Here is a 16,349-nt window from a genome sequence, read left to right on the forward strand (position 1 = left end):
TCCTCAGCACCAACTTGTCTGGGAAGAAAGTGATGTGGGGGAAGTTGTACTGGAGGTGCCTGCAGTTTACTCACTCGCGTGGTGTGCGGAGGTGATGGCAATCAGGAAAATTGTTTTGAGGGTCAGTAGCCACAGTAAACAGCAAAGTATCAGCTGAAAGGGCGTACACATAAGAAATGTCAAAACTAAATTCAAATCCCACTGTGTCATAACAAACTGCTGCAGATGAAAAATGAGTTAGGCCTTTGAGAAAACTCATCACAAAAGGTGATTCAAAAACATTGTAAACCAGATAAAACACAAAAAGCCTAAAAGAGCCAACAGAGAATCCTGAATTGTGCCCATTGCAAGCCTTTGTTGAGCCAAAAACAGAACAAAGAATAATACACCTGAAATGCTGGCTAGCAGACTGTCTCTCCCAGTGCCAAGCGTAGATGGACTTTGTCAAAGTGGAAGACTGAGCACATTTAATTACTGCCACTCAATCTTTATGCATCGAGGTCTATGTTCCATAGATTCAGGTGCAGGACTGTCCACTGTTGCGGAGACAGGAGGTCCTTCCAAAGTGGAAGCTGGGTCAGAGAGCAAATACCAACGTTCAGGTGCACTGTTACTATACTCTGCTGGAGCAATACGGAGCTAATAAGATGACTTGAGTCCAGTCTGTCCTGACTGCTCCCAGAACAAGAGTTAGGAAAGGCAGTGGCACAACCGTGCACGGGAGACCCATGTCCCACCGCAGTTGTAATGGGTCTCCCAGCGGCTTTCCTGGATGAATCTCCAGTGCAGAGTAGTTTGGTCACTTTGCATCCAACAATGGTGAACAGACCTACCAATCGAAGATGCCCCTTGCCACCTCAGGAATGAGATGCCACTAGTGATTAGTCAGCCAATGTCTGCTCTGGCTTTCAGAGATCCTGCTAAATTATTGTAACACACAATATTAGAGCACACAGAGAACTGTTAATTAGAATTTAACAGCTGAAGGCATGAGTCCATAAATATGTGCTTTTTTGGGGGGTGAGTGATTATTTTCTTCAGCAGACTGATAGTGTTGTTTCTCTCAACACGTTTCGCCCCAAGGAGTTTTTCGGAGCTGCAATTACAATAGTATGCAACACTTTAAGAAAATGTCAGCATGAAGCAAATATTGGTGTATAATTAAGCTGTGAACACACTTTCTACAGTGTTTAGCAAATAAACAACGTGCAGCATCAAAGACAAGAGGATTATCTTTTGGATGCTGTGGTACCCAAAATTTGTGCCCATAAAAGTACAAGGTGTGCCACATATGTGTAAAAACAAGGTATGCCATCTAAGAGTTAATGTGTTTGTTGCTTAATGGATTGTGTTTGAAGCTATCAAGCCCTCCTTGATGGAATCGAGTTATTAGAAACGGTCATCAAGTACCACAAGTGAATAATTTACTGTGTCAGGAACTGTGTATGTAAACAGTATGCGCTCCCAGCAGTGAGTCATGCAAATGCTGAATATTCGATGTGGTTTATGAAGTTTTATATATAAGGGAATGCCAATATTGACCTTAATGAGTAAAATATTCGTTGGATAACAGAAAAGAAGTGTAATTGGCATAACATGTATGCGAAATGTTCATCAATCTCCTATTGTAATGAACTAATCTATGCCTTCTTCTCGTACTTACCTACTCAATGGCTGACTAGCAGAAAGATGTTCTATTGGACCACCTACCTCCAGAAATATATGGCCTCATGGTTCAGGATCTTCAACCCCTCTCCGTGGTGCTCTTGGCAGTACCACATAGTGGTCCTGAGGAAGGTGCAAGAACATCAATAGTGGCTTTCAAGGACGATATCCTCAGCTCTTTCAGATGTTTCCAGATTCCCATGGTGTGCCTTTGGGACTCATGGATCCATGAAGGGATCCAGTTTGAAGTCTGTCAGTGGGTTCTCCCTTGGCACCAACTGACCCTGTGGGACTTGTTCCTGGGCCCGTTCTAACACCAGTTCAAACTTCCACACTGGTCCCTCGGTCCACTCTAGTCTCTTCAGTGCCAGCGCTGATGCAGACTCTTCAATACCCAAATCAGACTGGGATGCTGGTCTTTGATCGAGACCTGTCACAGGACTACTCTAATCCTCAGCCTCAATGCAAATACTAGCACAAGCTAAAGGCCTTATTTGGATCCAGCTCTAATGTAGTAGAGGGTATGCAAAATGGACCACATGGCATCAATGATGCTAAAAATGTGCCACCCAGTCATACTGACCAAAGATTCTTTCTGATATCTGTCTGCACTGCTGCACATGGATCTTCCATGAATCAGATTTGGCAGTGTGCAGATTTCTAATTGGGACCTTTTTAGATGCTGACCGGAGTCCATTCCACATAAGAAGGGGAGACAGTCTTTGAGAAATACGCAATTAGATATTTCTAAGGAAATGCCGCTTTTTGTATGGCCACCCCCAAGTTTTTTGACTGGTGCAGCTGGTTTTCTGACTCAGTGCACTGAGGCCTGCTAACCAGACTTCAGTGCCAGTGCTCTGACTCTAATGTGTATGCCGAGGCTATACCCAAATGGAAATGGTTAACTTACCTGTAAGTCCCTAGTACATGGCACCCTGGTACCCAGGGCATGCTAGTTAGAGGGATACCAGAGCACTGGTTGTGCCACCCTGGAGGTCCCCCAAGTAAAACAAGTCCCCCAGTCCGCCGCTGAAACCTGCAGAGACAGGCACTGCTAGCCTGACTTTGCCATTGAATTCACTAGCAAAGTCACTACTTCCCCCTGTACATCTGTGTAAGTCGCCCCTCTGCCAGGTTTACCGAGTCCTAAGGCAGTGTGCAACCTATATGGCGCAGACAGGACATATTTTACATGTTCTGACAGTAAATATACAAAACCACCATTTTTACTGTGGAAAGACCTGGTCGACCAATTGTCGAATAAAGAATTACATGCTGGCCCTTTGTCTGTATCAACTCTTCAATGGTGAGACCAGAGTGGGCACACCAAGGTATCAAAAACTAGTTCCATTAAGTCAAACTTGCATCTCAAGTCATAATTAATGTAACTTGTTGCAGTGTGCAGCTTTTACAAAGCCGCCATTTTGTTGCATTTAAAACTCCTGTGCATTTCCGGGCACACAGAGCCTGTTCCATAAGACTGCTTTCTGCCCTCCTGCAAAGACGTGCCAAAGCCTCCAAGGAAGGTGAACAATGAGGACTTGCACCTCCCTCCAGCAGGAAGCCACTTAGATGTGAGCCCCAAAAGGAATGCTTCAAAAGAGAAGGCGCCTTTGACGTACAGATAAGTCACATAACAGAGGATATCTGTGCCACTGTTTAGGCAGACAGGCTGGCACGGGGAGCAGAGAGGGGAAAATCAATTGCCAAGCCAGTTTCCAGAGGTGTGCAGCCTTCAGGTAGCCACACCCCAGGGGTGGGTTAAGGAAGCCTGAACAACCAAAGAGGGGTCTCGCCATCTTGGGAGTAGGCAGAATGGTGCATCCTGGGATAGCCAAATGCCACATTCTATAGGAATTGGTCACCAGTAGGAAGGAACCTGGTAGCCAATTCGCTACCAACCACATCCTACTTGGAGGGCATTTCTCAAGCATCAAGAGGTCACTCATGGCACCCAGGCCTCTCATCTCAACCGACCTGGAACATGGATCGATGAAGGACTGCCCTGCAAAACTGAGGCATAAGCAAAGAGATGCCGCACCAGAGACTAGCTTCCTGCTGCCGTTTGTTGCCCCAAGTACTTCCACTCGACTGCACTGACACGAAGAAACATTTTCAAGGAAAACAGGGGTAACTGTCAAATCTGTTAAATTTGCCAAGGCTTGTTTGAGTGCAAATGCTTCAATTTATTATTACTTGTAAAAATCATATCTCCGGAACCCCCAGTTGGATCTTTCGTTCTAGTGCTTAAATTCTTGTAAAAATACAGTCTATTATTAGGTCGAGCCTAGGCAGAGCATGCACTGCTCTGCAAGGAATGCTGTGTTCAGTATGTGGGCTTCAATTCCGCCCCTTACTAGCGATTTGTTCAAATGTGTATTGTATGTAAAAGATTGCTTTTGTTTGGCGTATGGCCTTTATTTGTACCACATTTTCAGGTCTCGCTTCTCACGTGGAGTATTGGCCTATTCCGTATCCTTTCTTTAAAGACTTTTTACCTTTGTGTTTGTGCGCCATTTTATTTTTGTGCAGGCTGCAGCATTTTGTAAAGAACGTTCTTTTGATCTCTTTATTTACATAACGCTATGCGCGATGTGCTCAATGTATTGTATGCCAATAAATAAAATCCTTTTTTCCCCCTTTTATTTAAAACAACCTTCAAGCACTAATTCAAAGCCTATTAGCTGATGATGAACATCATTTGTTAACGTGCACTTTTTGTAGATAAAATCTGTTTCTCCATTTTATGTCAAACAACTTTCACGCACCAATTCAAAGCCTATTAGCCGATCACAAACCATATTTGTTAACTCTTCACAGTTTGTAAACGTGGCCGATGTTTGTGACATGTTTATTTTCGTTGCAGACTGCATTTTTGTTCTCATGACGTTCCTTTATTTTTGGGTTTGCTTAACGTGTAAGCAATACCCTTATTCCAGACACAAGATGTTTTATTAGGAGCGATGAATTTATGTTTTTTGCTTTCTATTTGTGCACTCTTATTTATGAGCAGGCTTGACAAATTTTGCACGGGACTCTATGAGCACTATTCTATATTCTTTCTGCATAACGTCACAAAAAACACTGGCATTTGCACCTATTGGGGATGGGAATGCTCCCCTACATGGTTCGGTACATTCTAAGTCCTCTGGACAGTGCTGCTAGCTGCTTCTCTGGTTCCAGTGGTAATTCCTCATTCTAAGCCCTCTAGACAGTGTTGCTAGCTGTTGGTAATTCCCTACTCTTAGTCCTCTAGCAAGTGTCGCAAGTGCGTCTCTGTTCCCAGCTGCAATTCCTCATTCATAGTATTCTAGAAAGTGCTGCTAGTTGGTTTTCTGGTACCAGTGGTAATTCCTCATTCTAAGTCCTCTAGACAGTGCTGCAGCTGCTTCTCTGGTCCCATTGGTAATTTCTACTTTTTAGTCCTGTAGACCGTGCTTCCAGTTACTTCTCTGGTCCCGTGGGTAATTACTCATTCCAGATAGTGCTGTTAGCTGGTTCTCTGGTTCCAGTGGCAATTCCTCATTCTTAGTCCTCTAGGCTGTACTGCAGCTGCTTCTTTGGTCCCAATGGGTATTCCCATTCCTGTGAGTAAGCCTTGCTGTTCAGTGCCACAGTTACCCAGGGTTGAGCTGAGGGTTTGACAGATTAAACCTACTGGAGATAAAGGGTTTGGGAAGTGTATTACACAGGGAGGTCGCGCAACCACACCATATAAATATAATAAACCTAATTTCCTCACAGTAGAGAATCCACAAGTAGGAGCGTTACCAAAGTTAAGTAACTTATTCTTCTGATGGATACTTCTAACCACAGATTCCTAACCTTCTGAATAGAAACCAAATCAGCACCTTCCCGGGTGGTGGGTCTGAGGAATGGCTCAGATAAAGCTCTGCATGACCGAACAGGCAAAATGGCCCTCCCACCAGACCTGGCTACCCAAATAGTAGTGTTTTGTCTACATGCGAGTTGACACCCAAGTAAAAGCCTGGAAGATATATAAGACGGGTACTGCGCAAGCCAGTGCAGTGATAGCAGCCTTTGCTCTGGTGGAATGAGTCCCAAGACCTTACAGAGGCTGTTTCTTAGCCAATCCATAGCAGATTGTGATGCAAAGCACATTCCATCAAAAATATCAGTTTCTGCACTGCTTTGTCCTTCCTTGTCCCAGGTATTCCACCGAGCTGATTGTCCATGCGATGTTCGTTGGTGCAATCGATATAAAAGATCAGGGCTCTCTTCTGGTCCAAATCTCTTTCTCCTTGGATGGATGAGGTGGGGCAAAGAAGGGAGTCAGTATAACAAATTGCCCGATATGAAAAGGCGTCAATTTTTTTGAGAAACGTTACATTAGTCCTCAGATTTAGATTGTCTGGAAACAAAGGTGGCATACAGGAGGTCAAATGGAAAGGTGTGTCTTTGAAGTACCAATGTTTTTTTAATCTGTTTAATAATTTTGTATAAATTAATAACAGTTGAATCAATGTTATATTTTGTATGATGTATAACAATACATTGCAATCAGTAGAAAATGAATAATCTTTGATATGTGTATGTAAAGAATAAGAAAAGAAAAATGGAAAAGTAATATGCACCATATGAAAAATGACTTGAATGTGGTCTGGATCTGTTGAATTATTTTAAGGTTAAGGGTATCCGGCAATTAGGACCCATTCTTTTTGCTCCTTTCCTCCCACCCCCCCGTCCTATGCCGTGAGTATAAGTGATGGGGGCCCTCTTGTATAAAAAGGCATGGCAATTTACCAGTGCGATGGAGTTAGCTATTCTCCATTGGATCACTGCACTTCTTTCCACCTTTCGTCCCATGAGGTCCATTCTCTTGCTCTCCTTATCAGGAGGAGGTTCCGAGGTGCTTGGGAGATTGGCTCTTTTCCTGGCAGTAGATGGTATTATGGAGTATGCCGGAATGGTTCCCTTCATGTAGTTTGGGTCTTTGGAAGAATGCTTGTATTTCTTCTCCGCCCTACGTGCCACAGCCTTACATGTAGCTGGTTTGTTGAAGAAAGTTTTGCCATAGTCTAAAACACTTGGGAGCACTGGTAAGAATTAAGTCCTTGATAAAGTAAGAGTTGCAAACAGAAAACGCGATTGTGGCTTTTCCTCTTCAACTTGTACCCAATATTTATCAGATCCTTTTTTATTACTTGGTTATAGATACCAATATCATCTGGTAGTGATGGTCTTGAAGGGTGTGTCTCTATATCTTCCTCTGGTGAATCTGTTTCTAGGTCGTGCAATTCATATACCTGGTACCCCGAATCCTGATAGTCCTGATGAACCTGCTCCTCCCCTTCCCCCTCGAAGATTTCCTCATCTTGTTCTTCAAGAGGTTCATGGGTTTGAGCAGGCTCAAGTTCTTCGAGGTCTTCGTCCCTCTGCGCTTTTTAAGTTGAGGACTTGCATGGGATATGGTATTTTTTAGGACTTATCAAAATCCTTTTTTCTCTGTAGGATATTAGCCATTTCTGCCTCTAGTCTTCCGTTCAATCTCCGCATCTTGGTGTTGGCTGTCAAGGTCTTTGTGAGTTTGTTTCGCAGCTGAGTCCTCAAACGACAAAGTGCTCGTCGAACCGTGGCGATTCGACTTAGACCTCTCCTGTTTCGAAGCTGAAGCGTCCTTTCCTCGAACGTCCTTGGATGTCATGGATCTTTCAGGGGTCTCTACTGCTGCGGAGTCGTTCCTGAAGGATCCAAGGGTGTGTTTCTCTTTGGACTTGCTTGCGGTCTCTGAGTGTTTCGATGCTGCCGATGCAGTGTTCGAGGTCTTAGCCTCTGATTTTCGGGCTTCGGCCACTGGTTTCAACAACGCTGAGTCCCTTACCTCTGTTTTTGACATCTTCTTGGTCCTTTGGTCGGCGTCTATGATCTAGACATTGGCCTCAGCTTCTCCTTCTGGAATTTTGGCAACATTCTCCTCCTCATCGCTAGCCAGGCCCAAATCTTAGAGATGATATTGTATGTTGGCCCTGCATGGTATGGAGGGCTATTCTCAGCCGCTGTCTTACCCTCAGAGTCTTCAGGGCAAATACCGGGCAGGCGTTACAATCTTTGCTGTGAAGGTCCACTGGCAGGTAGAAGTTGCAGACCAGGTTTTGGTCCATCTTTGCAAATTTATGGTGGCAGTTCTTGCAAAACTGGAATGACTCTCCTCCATCACCAAGTATAGGGAGCCCCCTGCACACAAGCTTTTCAGTTTGATGATGATAATACCTTGTTCTGCTCTCAGAACTTCTATGGTACCTTCCTTCAATGACTCCTCTTCTCCGGTGTAATTTCCGTCCTTCTCAGAATTTTCTGTAACATTGTAGGGTAGAGCGGATGGCCTGTAGCTCCAGCTTGTCGATATAGAGATGGCCGTCCTCTAGAGATCTAAGTACCCAACCCAGTAATGATGCATCTGTAGCATCTGTCAGTATGGATGAGGAATAGAGTGTGAAATGCTGCAGAACAAATTGTGATCAGTCAATCACAAAGGCAGATTTTGAGCAGTCTCCTTCGAGAACTGCATGGTGTTTGCAGTGATGATGGACCCTCTGGTGTTTTGTAACTCAAGGAATAAAGCACCATCAGAATAATTGGGGGGAAGCAATGTATCGCCCTCACCACTCACCACCATCATCAGATGGTACTTCATCAGATTCAGAACCTAAATAAAATGCAGCCTCTGTTGATATTTGCATCATGGTAGAAGCACCGGGATAGAGTCAGACTGTACAGCAACTGGCTGCACTCTTGTGATTTCATAACATACCATTTTTCAAATTTGGTTTGACATCGGCTCGGGATCAAACATGCACCTTGCAGAGGGTCTTTAATTATTGCCCTGGGAGAAATTACCAGTGTCACAGAAAGGCGTGGGTCTCGGGCCAGAGTGGATGTCCGAATTGAAGATGGTATAAGCTCAATAATGTGTCTCAAGGGGACGTTGTGTTGGATGGCCCAGTGGCAGTAACCAGATTGGAGGCCCCCTGAGGTTCTGTGGGACCAGAAGGCATGCTAGAGGGAGATGGAAATGCACAAAAATGTGCACATGATCTCCTTGAAGGCCTCAATTTGCTGCCGGTCGATGGCAGGCAGGGCAACTTGGAGCACCTCAGTAGCAGATGGTGAAATGGTTCCGTGGCTTGCACCGTCAAAAAAAAGAGTGCAACTCAAATCCTGATGCCTTCTATTTAGAATCAGAGTAGTGGGATGAGGTTGAATCTTGCTTCACGTTTTTATGCTTGCACTTGGACTTAATGGAAGATTTTGAGAAGAAAGAAATGGTCATGCGAACAGCCCCAGGGCTAGGACAATGACTTGGATCAGGACCTATGTAAAGAGTGCGATCTCGTCTTAAGCTCAAGGAGGTTCAGTATCACCGTCTGGTATCAAATCGACATGGGCGTATTGTCACAAGACTTTGAACGAGGATACAGACCAGGCACCAAAGGCACACCTCATGCTGGTCATAATAGACATCTGCTTTTTGCAATTGTGGCACAGCTGGAATCCTTTAGTTTTCTGTACAAGCATTGTTTGCCAGTACATTGTTGAACATTTCTATGGAGCAGTCAGAAAACAGACAAAGGTGAGTTCAAAGCTTTAACTATGAAGGCACAGAAATCAAGTAACTAATGTCCAAGCACAGGGGTAGCACTAATTTGCTGCTCTGCTGTGTCACTTTCAGGGCAATATGGAGTCAGGAGGGAGCTGTAAAATGTGACTTATCAGCAATTGATAGCATTGCTGGAAAATTCTCCGGATCCAGTCTAGTGGCTGGAAGATATGTAAAGGTGAGGAGTCTGCAGCAGAAGTAGCAATTAGAATCATTTTCTGGGGACCAATCACATAAAAGAGCCATTTATGCAAGCTATGGTTTCAGGTATAGTGTTAGCTTTCTTGTAACAATCATGAGCTTTCCGCCACCTGAGACAAACATTTCTTAATTTTGCATATGTAAATTAACATTTAAATAACCTTACAACTAATTGATCTTTCATCTTCCAGAATTAATCTGGCCCAAAAAAATAAATAAAATAAAAGCGAGATTTACTACCGTTCCTCTGTAGAATCCACATGAAAAGTCCTTTCAATGACTGTTGTCCACTGCAAACACCTTATTACAAATGTGTTCGGCCTTGGCCTCTCTGTCTTCATTAGCTGGCATTCTGCAATAAAGATAAGGTGTTTAGGCAAAGTTTGCACTCCTTACATGTAATGCTCAATGGTAATCAATCTTCATCACATTACTTGAATGTTTGCATGAATTACCATTCATTCTCCAAATCCCGGTCTACTTTATAAATAGATAAAGTTTTTGTTTAATTTACATTAAGATGGTGGAGAACCGATGTGAAGAGAAAATAGATTTTCAACTACAGTCACAGGACATTAGTGAGAGCGCCCACATCACCAGTGGTAACAGTACACACATCACCAATAAAATCAGCTTTTTTTCAGGTATGAATTAGAAATGATAGAGGGGTTGTTTGAGGCATGATTTAAAAATGATGCAAGGACTGCATGGAGAACGAAGCTTAAATTGAATGTGGTTTAAATAAAATACACATTAAGAAGAGAGAAATTCTAAGTAATAGTGGAATCTGGAAGGAGAGGACATTAATGTCAAACATGAGAGAAGTTTCAGTTTAACTAAATCGCTTCAATGTGACTTTAGATAGCTACATGAAAGTGCATTCCACTGGTAGATCAACAGAAAATCAATGTAAATTGAGAAGTGTAACAAGCAGAGAAACCAAGGCTATGATACTACTGTTTAAACATCACTGATACAGTCTTATCTAGAGCAACAAATGCTGTTCTTCTGTAATTTGTGGCTGGGCTTTACAGGTCATACAGATTTGTTACATAAAAAACAGGCCCAATTGTACGAATGCAGAGTTCATGCTTACAGCCTAATAAACTAATATTGTGAATGGTGCTAACCGTGTAGGAGAGAGTCATTATTTTAGCAGCAGGTTGATATTAGTCATACTAACAAAAATAAACACAGTAGAGAGGAACCTCCCATTCTGCTGTCTGGAGAACTAGGTGTAGTGATTACCAGTCCAAGGCGATCACGGGTGCACAGAATAAGCTTGGAAATATTAGTTCTAGCTGCTTGCCTTTCCAGGATAAATCTATTGCCTTTCGAGGCTATAACCAACACAGACATCATTTGTACAGACACGAGAGATTGAAGAGAAATGTACCCTCTTCTGTCCATAGAGAATCATTGGGAAGAAAGATATAAAGACACCCGGAAATTTGGGAGAGGTGGACACAAAGACCGATTGCTTGAGGTAACATGCCAGAGAGCTATTATCCTACTGCAGACTTGCCTGCTTTCTGAGGTATGTGGGTATGCTTAAATGAATTATTATAAAATACTTAAATAGATTAACAATAGTTCACCAATTTAACCATGAGGCTGACAACATATATAGCTGTTAGGTAGAGATTAGACTAATGTGTTAGGAAATGGGTAGAGAGGTGGAATGTAAAAAGCTTTGGGTTTTCCTTACGTTAATTTTCTTTTATATAAAACTGCTGAGATTATCAAAATTATCATTCTGATAAGTTTTATGCGCCGAAAGTACATAGTAAATAATAAATAACTACATATTCTAAAATACCAACGGATATGGGCACTTACTGTTTCTAGTGGCCATGGAACCATTATATTTATATATATATATATATATATACACACACACAAGTTCCACAGCTTCTGCGAGCCATCGAAAATAATGATTCGACCAATCCGGTGGCTCGCCATTTCAAGCAGATGCATAACAACGACCTCAACTGTTTAAGTTATTTTGTGGTGGCGACTGTTCCAAAACTGTGGAGGGGGGAGACAGGGAAAGAGCTCTAAGAGAGTAGGGAGTCAAGAATGATCATAGAGCTCAACAGCAAGTATCCGCACGGTCTTAACAATACGGAGGATTTACATCATTTCTTATAATGGGATACTGAAATGAACTTAGATTTTACATTTGAAGCTGTTATTTTATATTTGGTAAATGGGTTTTTCAAAAACTCCCGCATTTATTATAGAATGAGGCTTTTGTAAATAGGTATAAGTTTCCACTGCGGCCGTTCTCGAACTGATTCGAACTTTTAATTGAATTGTATTAATTTTTATTCGGATCAGTTATGGAAAACTAGCACTGTTTGTATGTTTTATTCGTGATATGAATGTTTAACGTGGGTTTTATGGATTGCACTAGCACTTTATGTTTGGAATTATAGGCACAGAAGGTAGCACTTTAGCACATGGCACTTTAGGAAATAACTCTTAAAGTGAATGATGATACTGGTTAGAAGGATTTATCCAAGCTATCTAGAGAAGCGGTGATGTAACATGGTTTTATCCCAGTATTACAGCATTGAAGCAGAAACGGGACACGTTGTATGAGGCTATAGTTTACAGAATATGATGGTTTACAGTATGAGGTATAATGGGGAACACAACTATATAGGGTTATGTGCAATATTTTGATATACATTTTTGATCTTTGCGCTAAAAATATTCCCGTTCTATGGTATTTATACGGATATATTTTAATAGGATGTATTTTACAAGATGATTCTTGGTTTTTATTAATATATGTGTAATTTATTTATCATGTGTATATACCACCTCAATATTTATATTTATTAACTCAGACTGTATATTCCATTTTAAATAATACATAACACATAGCCTTGTACATGCCTTTGGCTGACTGATAAAAATTCACTGTGTTTGAGATTATGAAAACAGACTCAGCAACCGGCTGTATAGCATAACAGTGTCTTCTATGTCTATCACTGTTTTGGTACCACGTGGCGTCACTTCACTGCATTTAAAAACAAATTGGCAAAGTCTCTCGCTTACATGTGATCAAGGGCAAGTGGTGCCCGAAACGCATAATTTGAGGATAATAAAGGATTAATTGCCTACATCTCGGTGGTTCGTGACTCTGTGTGGTGAATGCGACTGCACTGGCTGATGGAGCATCTCTATGGCCTTGATATTACCTACTGGCAGTCGCCACTAGGTAGTTATAGTTAGGACCTATTTTCCATAGGAAATCCGCAACATTCTATTCCCAATAAATTTGGCGCCGATAGACGAATCCGCGAAATTTTCAAAACTTTTGGCCAGCTCCGGTCCGCTCCTATCCTGAAAGTCTCCGGATGATTCGTGCAGCGGGGGCGGAGAAAAAAGGGAGGTCCCAAAACGTGTTTTCCCCATGCAATTTCCCATAGGACCTTTAGCCGCAGCTACAGCCCGAACTGCTAAAATGGAATTACACCAAATTTGGCAAAGAGCGAGTCCTCAGTTCAGACTTGTGCCTTTTGTTTAAATGGTGTCAATCTGTTCAGTAGTTCCTGAGAAAATCAAAATCACATGTATATCTGGGCAGAGCCTAACCACACATCTCATCGTGAGATCTGATTGGCTGTCAGCACTTCATCCAAGAAGTGTTGGCAGCCATCTTGGGACCAATATACATGATAGCACCTCATTAAAAAGCATTGCAGTTAATAGAAGGTTTTAAGACTTTAGTTACATTATAACTCATTTTGTTGATGGTATCATACTCATTTTAGGAATTCTGGTGTGTTCTAAGGTGATTTCATGTGAAAAAGCCTTCTGCTGGGATATCATGAATCATGTTTGGGAGAAAAATATTTTCTCATGCTTTTCCCACAGAGGTTTGGAAGGTGATCTATAAGCTAAACTGAGAGCATATTTTCTGTAAATTCACATTATCTTTCTCAGTCATGTGAGAATGAAGTCTGACATTCTCAGTAAAACATGTACATCCAACAAGGGCAGAGACTGTCAGTTTATTCCTTTGTGTTCTACTGCAGCTTCCCCCTAGTGTTCTTAAGAACAACTAGAGCGCTAACAGTCCTACTTATGACCAACGTATGGCACACCTGAAGCCATCTTGATTGGAATAAAGTGGAAACTCTTAAACATTTAATTGAAAAAGGAACAAAATGAGGGGGTTCATTTTGCCATAGCAAGTACGATTAGTGCTGCAGAAAGAAAAATTAGGGCACATTTTGAGTGACTTCTCAAATCCTCTTCTATTTCATTAAAACATTCTGACATGCAGACTGAAACATGCACTTTGAATACCAGCAGCAGACTTCCCTGGTGAGCAGTAGCTTTACTACAGTGATCTAATGAGCAATTAGAGCGCCAACATTCTGAATTTATGGCAAATGTGTGTGTGTGACACATCTGAATGCCTTCTTGATGGAATCAAAGTAAAAAACTGAAAGTATTCCTACTGAGGAGACTGTAGTAAATGAGGAAATTAGGAAACTTCATAACAAATAAGTCTCCCAAGATGGCCATCAGAGACAAAAGAGCCCAAGTGTAGCACAAATATCACCCAGATGTAGCCCAAGTATAGGCCAATGACAGAATGTCCGAGACTGTTCTAAAGAACAACTAGAGCGCTAACAGTCTTACTTATTACAAAGGGATGGCACACCTGAAGCCATCTTGATTGGAATAAAGTGGTAACACTTAAAACATTTAATTTGCAAAGGAACAAAATGAGGGGGTTCATTTTGCCATAGAAATTATGATTAGTGCATATATATATGTGCATATGTGTGCGTGTAGAGAGAGGTAGAGGTAGAGAGTAGAAGAGTGAGTGGTACAGAGGTAGAGAGTAGAGGATGAGTAATAGAGAGTAGAGAGTGAGTAGCAGAGAGTGGCAGAGAGTGAGTAGTAGAGAGTAGAAGAGTGAGTAGTAGAGAGTAGAAGAGTGAGTAGTAGAGAGTAGAAGAGTGAGTAGTAGAGAGTAGAAGAGTGAGTAGTAGAGAGTAGAAGAGTGAGTAGTAGAGAGTAGAAGAGTGAGTAGTAGAGAGTAGAAGAGTGAGTAGTAGAGTGAGTACTAGAGAGTACTAGAGAGTACTAGAGAGTAGTAGAGAGTGAGTAGCAGAGAGTGAGTAGCAGAGAGTGAGTAGCAGAGAGTGAGTAGCAGAGAGTGAGTAGCAGAGAGTGAGTAGCAGAGAGTGAGTAGCAGCAGAGAGTGAGTAGCAGAGTGAGTAGCAGAGAGTGAGTAGCAGAGTGAGTAGCAGTAGAGAGTAGTAGAGAGTAGTAGAGAGCGAGTAGTAGAAAGCGAGTAGTAGAGAGTGAGTAGTAGAGAGTGAGTAGTAGAGAGAGTAGTAGAGAGTAGTAGAGAGAGTAGTAGAGAGAGTAGTAGAGAGAGTAGTAGAGAGAGTAGTAGAGAGAGTAGTAGAGAGAGTAGTAGAGAGAGTAGTAGAGAGAGTAGTAGAGAAAGAGTAGTAGAGAAAGAGTAGTAGAGAGACAGAGTAGTAGAGAGACAGAGTAGTAGAGTGACTAGTAGAGGGTAGTGGAGACTGAGTAGTAGAGTGAGTAGTAGAGTGAGTAGTAGAGTGAGTAGTAGGGAGCAGTAGATCAGTCCGTCCGTCCGTGTCAGTCCGTCCGTCCGTCAGTGTCAGCTAGAACAGCTCTGCTGACCTGGTTCTCTGGCTCTCAAGCAGCTCTGCTGACATTGTTCTCTCCCTCTAAAGCAGCTCTGCTGACCTGGTTCTCTGGCTCTACAGCAGGTCTGCTGACCTGGTTCTCTGGCTCTACAGCAGGTCTGCTGACCTGGTTCTCTGGCTCTACAGCAGGTCTGCTGACCTAGGGGCAGATTAACAAGCCCCTTGCGCCACTTTGGCGTCACTTTTCCCATGTTAAAAGTGACGCAAAAGTGGAGCAAGGGGCTTGTAAATCTGCCCCCTAGTTCTTAGGCTACAGAGCAGCTCTGCTGATCTGGTTCTCTGGCTCTACAACAGCTCTGCTGACCCGGTTCTATGGCTCTAAAGCAGTTCTGCTGACCTGGTTCTCTGCCTCTAGAGCAGCTCTGATGACCTGGTTCTATGGCTCTAAAGCAGCTCTGCGGACCGGATTTCTCAGCCTCTAGAGCAGCGCTGCTGACCTGATTTCTCAGCCTCTAGAGCAGCTCTGCTGACCTGGGTCTCTGGCTCCAGAGCAGCTTTGCTGACCTGGGTCTCTGGCTCCAGAGCAGCTTTGCTGACCTGGGTCTCTGGCTCCAGAGCAGCTTTGCTGACCTGGGTCTCTGGCTCCAGAGCAGCTTTGCTGACCTGGGTCTCTGGCTCCAGAGCAGCTTTGCTGACCTGGGTCTCTGGCTCCAGAGCAGCTTTGCTGACCTGGGTCTCTGGCTCCAGAGCAGCTTTGCTGACCTGGGTCTCTGGCTCCAGAGCAGCTTTGCTGACCTGGGTCTCTGGCTCCAGAGCAGCTTTGCTGACCTGGGTCTCTGGCTCCAGAGCAGCTTTGCTGACCTGGGTCTCTGGCTCCAGAGCAGCTTTGCTGACCTGGGTCTCTGGCTCCAGAGCAGCTTTGCTGACCTGGGTCTCTGGCTCCAGAGCAGCTTTGCTGACCTGGGTCTCTGGCTCCAGAGCAGCTTTGCTGACCTGGGTCTCTGGCTCCAGAGCAGCTTTGCTGACCTGGGTCTCTGGCTCCAGAGCAGCTTTGCTGACCTGGGTCTCTGGCTCCAGAGCAGCTTTGCTGACCTGGGTCTCTGGAGTAGTAGAGAGAGAGAGTAGTAAAGAGTAGTAAAGAGAGAGTAGTAAAGAGAGAGTAGAAGAGAGAGTAGAAGAGAGAGTAGAAGAGAGAGTAGAAGAGAGAGTAGTAGAGA

At 43.2% G+C, this 16,349-nt stretch overlaps 1 protein-coding gene across 3 annotated transcripts in view; it reads right to left on the reverse strand.

Moving 5' to 3' along the window:
* Nucleotides 1-16,349, reverse strand: part of AKT2 (AKT serine/threonine kinase 2) — a 686,003-nt gene that overhangs the window by 333,716 nt on the left and 335,938 nt on the right. For all 3 annotated transcript variants that reach the window (XM_085625347.1, XM_085625346.1, XM_085625348.1), the window contains one exon: nucleotides 9,725-9,836. In XM_085625347.1, coding sequence (XP_085481473.1) covers nucleotides 9,725-9,836 — 112 coding nt within the window. The remainder of the gene's footprint in view (nucleotides 1-9,724; nucleotides 9,837-16,349) is intronic.

Source organism: Triturus cristatus, chromosome 9 (genome assembly GCF_964204655.1).
Source record: "Triturus cristatus chromosome 9, aTriCri1.1, whole genome shotgun sequence".
Classification (NCBI taxonomy): Eukaryota; Metazoa; Chordata; class Amphibia; order Caudata; family Salamandridae; genus Triturus; species Triturus cristatus.